Below are 12679 nucleotides of genomic sequence, written 5' to 3' on the forward strand. Positions count from 1 at the left end.
AAGAGAGAGAGATGCAGAGAGGGTACATTTATTCAGTTGAATTGACAGAGGGGAAAAGTGATGGGGAGAGAGAGAGAGAGACAGAGATAGTGACAGATGTCCAACTTAAGAGCTGGTTCATATCTTTACAGCAGGATATACAGTCTTAGCATTTGAGTGACAAATCTCTGAGGAGTCTTGTCAGCAGCTGTAATTGGAGCTCCATTGGAGAGTTAGCAAAGAAGTCCAGGTACAGGACAACCAACCTGACAGAAAGCGAGTGAAAAGATGAAGATGAGTGTGTTGGAAGTGACAATCCATTTAACAAAGGTGTAAATAACACTGAATAGTCTGACGGGGCACATCTATAAGGAGTTTACAACATACAACTGTTCAAGAAAGGGTTTTTTTCTGATCAGCCACCTCTGTGGTTAAGATGTGGTTACCAAGTATAACTCAGTGGTTATTGTAAAAAGAAAGATCACGGTCATGGTTAAAGTTAGGAGTGGTTAAAGTTAACAGTACATGTGTTATATATGATATTTATACAGCCTAATATCACAAATCAAAAGTTGCCTCAATCAGGGTTGAGTGATACAGCTTATGAATATTATTTCAATATTTTTAGGCTATATATATATATATATATATATATATATATTTAAGTCTCCTTTAAAGCACTTTATAAATGTGCGATTGAACCCTTTGATGCATAAAATCAAATCAGTATGATGATTCTAGTCTCTGCAGCATTTGCCTGCATTCTTGTCTAATTCATTTGTGGTTTCTATAGAAACAATTTTTAATTAGCAAAAATGGGGAAATCACAACCAATTAAATTTGACCTTTAACGAAAACAGAGCTCAAAGCAACAAACAAATGTATTCAACAAGAATCACTGAGGAGACATTTCAAAGGTCTCATTTTTATCACATCCCATGTGGAACAAGCTGTGATACATCAAGTATATTCGTCATATATCACCTCAAAGGGCTTAGGTCCACACTTAAATGACCCCCCTCCGAAGTCGGATACAGAGAAGCTTTTGCATGTTTTTATTACAGTTTGGTTAAACTACTCTAATGCATTCCAGTTTCCCAAAAAAAGTCCATAAAAGACTTGCAGTTTATAAAAACTCTGCTGGTAGTGTTTAACTTGAGCAAAGAACCCACCTCACATCTCTGCTCCTTCTAAGCCTGCACTGGCTTTAGGTTTTTTAATATACATAGATTTTCACACTAGCACTTGACTGTATAGTTGATATGCTCCAAAGACATGTCTCTGACCTCTGCAGTGCCCTCAGATGCACAGACTCTCTTCTGCTTCCTGTACCGAAGATTAAAGAGTACAGTGAAGCTGCCTGCTGCAGTCTTGGATCTAAAGTACCTGCTAAAAATTCACCTTTTTTTACCTAGAAGCTGTTATTACCACTACATATCAATCCTGCACTTTTGTGTTCAGTCTTAAAATATTAGAAATAGGGGGTTGTAGAACGGGGACGCCATCATCTTGTGCCAGAACTAGAAAAATGGCCACAAAAATGTTGACATTTGGATGAGATTTTGGGGTGAGTCGGTACATTTCTTTTCTTTGAGGTCACTGAAAAGTTTCAGTTTGGGCTTAGAAAGAGAGTAAGGTACACATAAAGGAAAAAAAGCGTGGGCACAGTGTTGTGTTTGATTGTGCATTTTCCAGACGGTCAGACAGTATGACTTAGGGGAGCCTGAGCCTTTGGTGTGTTGACTGTGTACAATAACACCAGCGTCTGCTCTCGTCCCCTGTATGACTGGCTCTGGAAACCTCTTCAAAGGAAAACACATATGTTTACTGTCAAGCTGAGGACCAGCATGGAGTGAAAAGACATGAGTAGAGTGTCCACAGAGCAGGAAGAGAAGACAGGTGAGTGGCTGTGGGGATGAAGAAGAAGAGAACAGCACAGCGTCAAGAAACTGAACAGTGGGTGTGAGGAGGAAGAGAGTGAGAGAAAGATGAGAGTGAGGGTATATATTCCCATCTCCGAACAATCTCATCATATAAAAAGTGCAAACGCAGTTATACCCCATAAAGGTCTTAAACACACAGGACAACACTCCTGACTGAGTATTTTTATATGGCTCTGTTAGTTTGATGTGTTGTCTGCTCTGAAGCAATTTTTTTCTTCAACTGACAATAGTTCATCTTATTCTTTCTCGATGCTGTCAGAGCCATCTGTCTTATCTGCTTCAGGGTATTAATACTTTTGGCCAAATTGGAAAAGAGAAAAAGACAAGTGTCAGAAGGACAAATGAAGAAAGAGCTAAAGTTGGTTTAGGCTTTTTTTAATTTACCATCATGGTGTCCGTCTCTGGAAAGTTAAAGGTGCCTATCATAGTCACACTCTTCACACTATTCATGTTCCCTTTCAAAACATATCAAGACATAAAACTAGAATGGAGCGCATACCTTAGCCAGGGCCAAACAATCCTACACGTCTGTGGGATCCAGAGTATTATTACTCTACAAAGTCATAGTAGAGTTTTAGTAGAGAATTAATATGTCTGTTTTTTGTATTTACACCAATAAATTATTTTCTGAGAAATTGATAAAATTCTCCAAAAATGTTGCAATGTTAAGGAAAGTGATAAATATAATTCCTCAATCTGCCTCTTTAACTGGATTAGCACCAAAATTAATGGCTCCTGCTCTGGCTCATGCCCCATCCCTCCACCAAGTGTGGTACTAATCAGTTCAGTATGTTTTATGTAATCCTGATGACAAACAATTAAACAAACATGGGTGAAAACATGACCTCCATGGTGGGAGGAACAGCTCTACAAACACAAGATACTCTGTAGTTAGTTTGCTGTAATATTTTTGTATAAATACAGGCTCTGATGATCTAAATTTGATTTCAGTGGACATCACTGTGCTTTTTATTTTATTTTATTATATTTTTTACAGTAATGCAGATCAGATATGATCAGAATATGTGTGTCTGTGCCAAGGCCCAGGACCTCGATGATGCAAAAACTAGGCTCCATATTTAATAAAACACTCGGGAGCAACTAATAAAGTGTAGTTTTTCATCTGATTCTGTCTTAGGTCACAATATGTTTTTGTGAACACTCCAGAGTTGATCATGGGGATGAGAGAGGATTTTTTCCTTTGGCAGAGTCTTGATTGTGCTCTGGCTCTCAGGCCATGAGGCATCTGTTCTGCTCTGTGCTTTAAAATGAAATCTTTTCTGCCTCTGTACCTTTCTATTGTCTGACAAGCCAGACAAGAGAGGGCAGACGGCAGATAGATGTCACCTAAGTTGTTTTCACTTGACCGGACTTTTCAGAAAGGGGCGGAAAGAGGAAGAGGGGAGATAAGCAGACACGTCCGAGCTAATTCAATGCACCACGGGATATAAAATAACAATCCATAGAAATGACCCTGTGGATGGTAAACACACACAACAGTGACACTGAATTCGAAACTGACTCTGTGACCTACATATATGAAATGCCTAATGTGTCTGTTTGATACTAAATACACAAATTTCTGTTCACATCTGGGTCCAGTCTGAATCTGACACTAGTGGAAAAAAGCTTAAGACTGTAGTGTTTCCTGGAAACAGAACTGGGTTGCAGGATAAGTAAAGAAAAGAAACTAAAAACCAAGGAAAAAGACATAACGCAGGATGAAATGTGTGATGTTTGACTGGAAAACACTGCACAGTAATGTGTGTTTTGAAACAAATGACAGCTTAAAGGTGTTACGGATTTCGTTCTTAGAATTACAACAGTATTTCTGTCTTTGTCTGTCTCTCCTCACCCACCCAGAGTCAGGCCATGCGTATCGTCCGGACGGTCGGCCAGGCCTTCGAGGTTTGCCACAAACTGAGTCTGCAGCACACGCAGCAGAACGCAGACGGACAGGAGGACTGCCACAGCGAGAAGAACGGCAATGACTCCTCCGTCACAGGTACACAAACACACACGAACACACAGACCAACACGCACCTGCCACACAGTCAGCATCTCATTCTTTCTGGCACTGCGTGTAAACGTTTAGTTCTGCTGCGCTGCTGCAGGAGTTATTGGAAAATCTGACAGCTGTGCTGAGTGCTTGTTCACTTCTAAATTATATGGTAACTTTGAGGAATGAGAAGGTGACATTAGACAGGAGGAAAACAGAGTGCAGGGGGAATGTTTGGTGTGGGGGCGCTGCGTTTTGATCAAAGGAAAAAGTACAGAAAGTAAAGAAGTCTCTTATTCTTCATCAGACTTTCATCAGTAGTTGTTCTTTTCTTACTTTAGTGTCATTTAACATCAATTTGTTGTCATCAATTTACACATCAGACTCGCGGGGTATGACATCTTTCCTGCACAAAACACAGTAGGTGGTTCAACAGAGGTAAACACAACAGAACACAAGTTTTTTTTTTTGGAAAAGCAGAACAATAGAGAAAATGCAGAGGCAGTCACCTGTGAGTGGAGTTGATGTAACGGTTCAGGGTTCAGTGTGCCAGAGAGATGAGTGTTGCTGATGGAGGAGACAGAGGGTGTGTTTGGATCCAGATGGAAAAATGTTTGAATATGTCTAAAAATTGAGAAACAAAACAAAACTGTCTGAATAGAGAGACACACATGGCAAACAGAAGTTGTGCTACCTTGCTAATCTGTGTTTATATGTGTTGTCTGACCACCACTGGCTGTTCAAACTCTAGTTGTAATGTTATTTTTATAGATGGCCATTGGCTGTGGGTTAGAATCAGTGTACTTTTTGAAGAAAGTCCATGAAAAAATGTTGTTAAACTGTGCTGATACTGTGTGGGAGTACAACCTTATTCCTCCACAATATTTTACATCAAAATATGTTAAAGGTCCAATGTTTTACACTTTTCCTGTGTTTTATTTGAACTGCTGATATCCATAAGAAGGTAAATTTGTGGTTTTAAGAACCAAAAACCATCTCAATGTAGTTTTACATCTCCTCTTTCAGGCTTCTCTCTGGAGCTCTAGTAACAACACTTCTGGGAGCCAATCAGACGAGAGTCTTTGAGTCTCTAGTCTGATTGGCTGTTTTCTGAGTGATCAAATAAAAACATAGCAGATTTCAGGTCAACACTCAGAGAAACAAAATCCTGCATGGTTGGATGGCGGATCCAGGTGGGATGGGTTTGGGGCATGGCTGAGAGCAGTGACTGCTTTGTTGTGACATCACAAAGTTCCAGAAGTCCTGACGGCTCATTTTAAGGCTCAGTTTCCGAATACAGGCTGTGTGTATTCCCCTGTGGACTGAGCACTTTGATACTTTCACAATATTAATATAGAACCTGGACCTGCTTTATAATCAAAAAAGATATGAACATCTACCTTTATACAATATGGGACCTTTAAAATAGTTTTAGTAGAGAAGGCACATACTATATAATGATCACAACGTCATGATGCGTCCTGTTTCATAATCAGTTTATTTGCCAGATGGCAGCATTAACAGTTTTCTCATTAAATGTATGGCCTCTCTCCCTGAAAGTCCATGTTTAATAAACACAATATTTTGTATACTCAAAAAGGTGTCCTGACATTTCCACGTTGTTGAGTTGAGAATTGTTATCATCAATCATAAAACTGATGGTCGAGCTGTGTACAACCTGAGCTGTAATAAGCTGCAGTGTTCCTTTAAATCATTTAAAGGGGCTTTGGAGGGAAGTGGGTCAGGAAGGAAGAGTTCCAGGGAGCAGCAGCCAGGATCCATCCACCCCCATGTGAACAAGGTTTCAGCTCAGCAGAGGTGCAGAGCTCATTCGTCACCCCTCTAGAAAGACAAGATAAACAAACAAGGGTGGAAGTTTATTTTTAGGTCATCCAGTAAAACAAAAAAACAATGTAAAAACTGTATCATCAAGGACACGGTGGAGATGGTGGAAATTGAATGTACAGTCCAAAAATAATGGAAAATCTGAAGCCTCGTCAACACATCCTCCACCGCGCACAAACACCTACACAGTTCTCACAGTCATATCTCATCAGCTAGCACAAACAGATTGTGCTGTACATGCACACACACACACACATAAACACACACAGACGTGGTTCCTGCCTGCATTGTGCCCAAGTTGGCAAGCAGGAGAGCGCAATGCTTGGGTTGAATGTCACGGATGAGTCAACCCAAAGAAAGACTGCACAACAACACTGGTGGGATGAGCTACTTTTATCCGCTGCCTCGTGCCTGGACAGGATGGCTTTCACTGCAGCGCGGGGACACGTGGCTCCGAGGGGGGTCCGAGATGACAGACACGGAGATTCAGCAGTTGGAAGAGTCCATGAACTCGGCTCTTTTCAATCCACCGTTCCAGTCATTACAGCAGCCAGTGCTGGTCAGCCCTCCCCCTGATGTGAGAGCATCAGGCTGGGGTACAATATCTGCACAGCCTCCTCCAGCCCTCCAGAGACGAGCTGGCTTTCACATGCTGATGAGCCCAGAGATCACCCACATGCTATAACTGTACATCCATGCACACACACAGTGAAATGACCCCACATGCACACAATTGCAGTCCTGCACACACAAACACTCGCGCACTTGCTGTCATGGTGTGTTAAGCAACACAGGAGCCGCCGTGCACAGCCAATGAGCTTATCTGGAGAACTAATTATCATAGCAATGAAAGGAGAAGGGATAGGAGAGTGGGAGATCATGGATTAGTGAAACAGAAATCTGGATAGCATGGATAGGGGAGGGGAAGGGGGAAGAAGAGATGGATATTAGAGGAGAAAGGAATAGAGGAAGAAGAAAAGATGAAATGTAGAAGTGGATTAGAGAAGAGGAAAGAGGATGGAGAACTAGGCTGAGCAGCAGGGAGTCAGAAGAAAAGAGGAGAGAGAAAAGTGCAGAAAAAGTGATGTTTTGCTCTCAGAAAAAAAAAAGTTTTTTGCAACGTTTCAGAAAAATTGTACAAAGTTTTACAAGATAATATAAACAATATAATCTCATTAGAAAATAAACAACCATGTATAGAATGGCTTACATCATTGGAACTAATAATGCCCACTCAGTGGAAAACTATCATTATAGTTCACATTAGCATAAGACATAACGGTGCCACAGGCAGTTCCATTTAGCCGCTCAGTGAACGCTAAGTACTGAACACTGAATTAAAGCCTGCAGGACACATGATGGAGGTTCTTACTGAATATTGCTTGTCAGCAATATTCACTAACGTTAATGTTGTCTGTGGAATAAATCTACAGAACAAAAAAACATTTATCCAAACAAGGTATTTAGACTTGTTTCCAATGTAGTTTCACTTCTTTGAGTTATTTAAGTGGTGAGTGACTTAAATAAGGCAAATTATTTCAGTTCAGTAGCATGTTATTATAACTTCTTTATCTCCAGAGGAGAAACCAGAAAATGACAACTCAAGAAAAACAAATCACACAGTTTGCAACATACCACTGATTAGTAGATAAGATAAACTATTCTATACTGCACATTTAACATATAGTAACATTATAATACCAACACAAAGAGGATAGTAATGTTGCTCAGGGGTTCATCTGACCCCACAAGGTAAGATAAAAATAAATCTAAAATACTAGTAGTCCAAGATGCATACCATATAAATGCAATGTCTCCAATTTCATTTTTTTCGCCTCTGTTGCATGTTATTCCCCTCTCTCTCCATATGTTTCCTGTCTATCTGCATGACAGCAAACTACCAAAATAAATACTTAACTAGAATTACCACCTTGTGTTTGTATGCCTCCACCAACCAGCCACATTGCAGGAAATATGGTCACAATCTCCCCTTCCTGAGTGACAGCATTGAATAATAGCCAGAGGTGTTTATGATGTCACAGTGAAGTTGACCTTTGACCTTTTGGACATAAAATGTCATCACTTTATAGACATTTCAGTAATATAGTGTGTGAATTTGTGAGTTATGGCCATAAATGTGTTTTGTGAGGTCACAGTGAGCTTGACCTTTAACCTTTGATCACTAAACTATAATAAGTTCATCTTTGAATCCAAATGACAGTTTCCACCAGATTTGAAGAAGTTCTCTCACGATGTTACTGAGATATCATGCTCACGAGAAAAAGATGATGTCTCCGGCCCTGGCTGTCACTGGTGTGGGGGATTAAAAATGATTCACTAACGAAGAGTATATCACAGGTGATTACCCTGTAACAAGAGCAACAACATATGACCCCGTAACCGAAATTCAACTAAATCTAAACCGATGCAAGTGAGAGGAGGTGAAATGGAGGAGGGGAGGAAGACATGTCAGCAGCACAAAGTGGGAGGAAGGACAGCACAGCACAGATCTGGAGGGAACGGGAGGAAGAGGAGCAGTAATGGGGGGTGAAGTGAGGTTGGAGCTGGCAGCAGGTTATCAAGGATGAGGTTTTGAGGAGAAGAGGGTACGCTGTGCATGTGCCAGATTGCTGGAGATAAGATTTAAGTGGACTGACAGGATGGCGTTAATAGCTGGGTGCTGAGGAGGAAGAAGTCAAGCTTAAGTGGAAGAAGAGACAGACAAGGATGATGGTGGAGGGAGGATGGACAACAGGGGTAAGAGGTTGAAGGAGCAGCAATGGAGATGAAAGACAGAAAACAGCTAGAAAATATGGGCACCAAAGAATATATTGAATAGCTGATCAGATCCAGTTTGATAAAAATATGTGGCAAGGCAGATCAAGCACATTTTTAGCAGAGTAAACATTCAGTCTAATTCTCCATTACAATCAAGTCTCTTTGGGTGAATAAGGAAGGAAAAAGATCACTGACCTGGCAGCTGAAAGGAGAATATGAGAAGAGGAGCCAGAGGAAGAGTACTGTGGTGATCAGGAAACTGAGAAAAATGTCACCTCCTGTTCAAAGCACCTCCAGCTTTTCTTTAACAACCAGGCTAACTGTCACCTTTTCCCCCCTTCCTTTCATTCTCTGTTTCTTACCCGGTTCCCACCATCTTTTTGCCTTTTTCAGCAACACGTTACCTGACTCACTAATTCTACTGTGGATTTTTTTTTCACGTGTCTTAAAATTTCTGTATGGATTAATTAAAAAAAATATTAGTGATCTTGATATGTGTTACCAGATGAGTCGAAAGCCAGTGCAGATGTTTCTTTTACGTGATAAGCATATTTCCCGAGATGGTAAACTGTTCCCCTGATGTTTCCAAACAATACTGGTTTTACTTAACATGCACTTTCCCTGATAAACGAAGTAGTCATCAAGGCCTAGTTTAATTATTGAAAAGAGCTCCTTGCTCGTAATTGCTCATTTATGCTAATTTAAAGGGGTGAGATGTATTTTGGTGAAAACATTATATCAAAGACGTCTATGTATTGTGTTGCAGAGTTATCTACTGAAATTAGCATGTTAACCAGCTAGCCCCAGCCTGTCTCATAATGTTAATTTGTACCTCAAGACTGTCTCACTGTAGCGTCCAGTCCGGCCGCTCTCCAACATGAGAGGATGAAGAAGTAGTAACTGTTAGTAGCTGTAAACCTGTGTTGTAGCGTCATTCCTCCACTCCGTCTTCAAGCTCAGCTGTCAATGCTGCTGCCCCAGCTGCTCTCCCTCACATTCCTCCCACCACCACTACATCCTCCCAGTCTCTCTGACTGGGCAGACTGGGTGTGAAGTCGTCGCTATCAGTCTAACAATAACCGAAATAGACAACCAGTTACATAATCAGACTGTGAGATAAACCAGTGTGGAAGGCATGAGTCCCCCATGAGTCAACTTATTCAAGCTAACGTTAGCTTAGCGTGAGGGGCAGAGTTGAAACTTTGTTGTGATTGGCCAATGATCCCAGCCCTAATGCAGCATGTTCTCATGTGCACCCTGAATGACAGGCACACAGGGAGGGCAAGTGAAAACATTATGAATTTTTTGCCCACCAGGATTTCTCCCATTGTGCCCAGTGGCAAATTTGACTATGGCACAGAGGAAGGGTAAAGGGCAGGAGGGACCAAAGGGTGCATTTTGTTGATTCTTATAATACTTTCTGGTAATATGCTGCCCCCTGTTTGTTTGGAGGATGAATTCGAGAGTTGGCCAACTCTTACACATTGTCCCAATAAAGAAAGAAGATTTTTGTTTGTCATAAATGTTTGTGTCCCTGTTTGCAAAGCATATAGTGTGATCAACTTATTTTGAGTAGTTTTCATAATTAAAATTATTATGAAATGAAATTAAAAGAAAATTATTTCTTTTTACTGGAACTGGAATAACTACTTGACATCTGTTTTGTGTAGAAATAGTTTTACCACTTAAGTGACCCCAGTCCCTGTAGTGCCTAGTGCATCTAGTTATTTTTAGTTGGCAGAAAGCAAATGCAATTATGTCTCACAGGCAGTTGTGGATAACTTTGCTTTACAAATGCAATTAACAATGTACCAGAGCTCTGGGATCTTGTAGTTTTCCAGTTATACAGTTTACTTTGAATTGGGTGAGGTTGTGATACACAGCCAACAACTTGAGGCATTGTAGTCGAGGGAAGGAAGTGTTCCAGCAACTGTGACAAACAGTGTTAGGGTTTTTGTTCTGGTGAGGCAAATCAAATACACTTGAAATAGTAAAATGTTCTGCACAGTTCGGACCGCTGAAGGCAGAGACAGTCTAAAAGCTCTGAGAAGGTTTTCAAAACCAATCTGGTTAAATCAACACCTTTCAGTAGAAGTTAGACTTCTGTGTTGATTTTATAGGAATATTTAAAATCTTTCAAGTGTTTCAGTGAATGATTTAATACTTTTAGCGTTGTTGATCTCCACTGTTGATTATATCTCCTTCAGTCAAACCACAAACTGTATCCCATTTGCACCAATATGTCCCATTAAAAATGCATTAACCGCAACTCGTATGCTGTTTAAAAACTCAGAACACTAAATGGAAACACCCAAGAAACAGGAGAGTGCTGTCAGAGTTGTATATTCGTATTTGCATTGTGTTGTAGCTCTTTGTGTGGAAATATGGGGACAAATCTCACTGTTTATTTGCTTGAGAGTTGCACTATTGAACAGCTAAAACACTTGGTCTTTAGGCTTATTTAAAAGACATAGTCACACATATGTGATATTATGGCTGTATAATGTTTCTTACTCGAGTCCATTTGTGTGTCCGCCTCATGTGTGCGTGTGTACATGCTCATGCCCACATGTGTGTATGCAGGCGTGCGTGCTTATCCACCTGTGTGTGTGTGTACTTTCCTCGGCTCAGCTCGGGAGCTAACAGGTGCAGAGAAGACGACGGTCGCCGCCGAGGAGACGGACATCGATGCGGAGGAGGCGAGCCAGGTGTCGGCGGCAGAGGAGTTAAACCTCAACAGAGGAGTGACTGATCTGGACGCCACAGCCAAGACACCTGATCTAAACCACACAGACAACAAGGTAAATTACATCATGTATGTTTATGTACAGTATGTGGAGTTTTTTTTTTTTTTTTTTTTTGTTCCCTTTGAACAGCAGAGGCTTTTAGGTCAAATCTCCTACTGAGCTTTCTCCATGTGTGGCAACAAACATCACATTGCTGTGGACAAATGGCTGTTAACAAATAATGTCTTGAAAATGATGCGCACTAGAAAGAACTGACAGAATTATAAGTAAAACTGAACTATCATCAACTTATTTTAGTTTCAAAGTGGTTTGCTGAGATTTGGGATTTTTCTGGGGAAGATATGCAGCCTGGGAATAAGAACCGATCTCAGTGAAGATAAAAAAAAAATATTCCTTTGGCTTTTGCAAGATGGCTTTCCTGAGGTCAAGGTTCATTCGCTCGAGGCTGGTATCATTGGTCCTGAATTGGAATACTTATTCAGAGAAGGGCTAATTGTCATAGCGTCTCTCTGAAGTACACACAGTATTTCAAGGACTGGACAAAAGTGCAGACTCTGACAGAAAAGGCTGGACTTGGTTGAATGTGTATTGCACCTTTCCTCATTCAGAATCCTTTCCAGCAGTTTCTTTCCACCATAGGTCTCTAAGATCTGCAGGAGCTGGTCAGCTAGTGGTGCCTACAGAAATGACTTTCAGCCGCTGTGCTGCCCACTGCTGGTACCAGCTCCCAGTGGACATCACATCTGCCCAAACTGTGACTGTCTTTAAAATAAATTGCTAAAAAGTGCTTTCATTTAATCATTTAGTCTTGTGCTTTAATTATATATCAGCTGTTTTATAATCTGTCCTTTTATACTGTTTTCCCATTAAGCTTTTTATAAGGTTAACAACTGAAACTCACTCAGCCTGAGCTCTGTGTGCAGATCTGACTTCTGTCTTTGAGCTGCTCAGATAAGTCTCAGCTGTTTCCTGCTGCCTGTGGCTCTGTTTGCTCACTGGCTTTTGGTCATCTGTAACTTGTCCCTGATGATCCACGTCAAATACAAAATATCTCCATACACTAGTCAGGTGTGTTTTTTCTCTCTGTGGGCCTGTAGCTGCAGCTGCGATCGCTGCTGTAATTCCAGCTGCTGTCATTCCACATGTTGTTCACTGTGCCTGTCTTCTTCTTCCCTTGAGTTTGTAGTCAGACTGGGACACATGTAGTGTTATTACACTGCTCTCGTCAGTCCTGGAAGAATCACATCTCCAGCACCTAGAGTCAGGTCCATAAATATTGGGACATCAACACAATTCTCATCTTTTTGCCTCTAAACACCACCACAATGGATTTAAAATGAAACAAACAAGATGTGCTTTAACTGCAAACCTTCAGCTTTAATTTGAAG

At 40.8% G+C, this 12679-nt stretch overlaps 1 protein-coding gene across 3 annotated transcripts in view; it reads left to right on the forward strand.

Annotated features, from left to right (window-relative positions):
- The window catches only part of LOC139626127 (carboxyl-terminal PDZ ligand of neuronal nitric oxide synthase protein-like), a 178876-nt gene that overhangs the window by 104642 nt on the left and 61555 nt on the right, over positions 1 to 12679 (forward strand). For all 3 annotated transcript variants that reach the window (XM_071486351.1, XM_071486350.1, XM_071486349.1), the window contains exons 6-7: positions 3786 to 3927; positions 11176 to 11345. In XM_071486351.1, the coding sequence (XP_071342452.1) occupies positions 3786 to 3927; positions 11176 to 11345 (312 nt within the window). The remainder of the gene's footprint in view (positions 1 to 3785; positions 3928 to 11175; positions 11346 to 12679) is intronic.

The sequence above is a fragment of the Trachinotus anak genome, unplaced genomic scaffold, assembly GCF_046630095.1.
Source record: "Trachinotus anak isolate AG129_WGS33_773 ecotype Australia unplaced genomic scaffold, CSIRO_AGI_Tana_v1 ptg000010l, whole genome shotgun sequence".
NCBI lineage: Eukaryota > Metazoa > Chordata > Actinopteri > Carangiformes > Carangidae > Trachinotus > Trachinotus anak.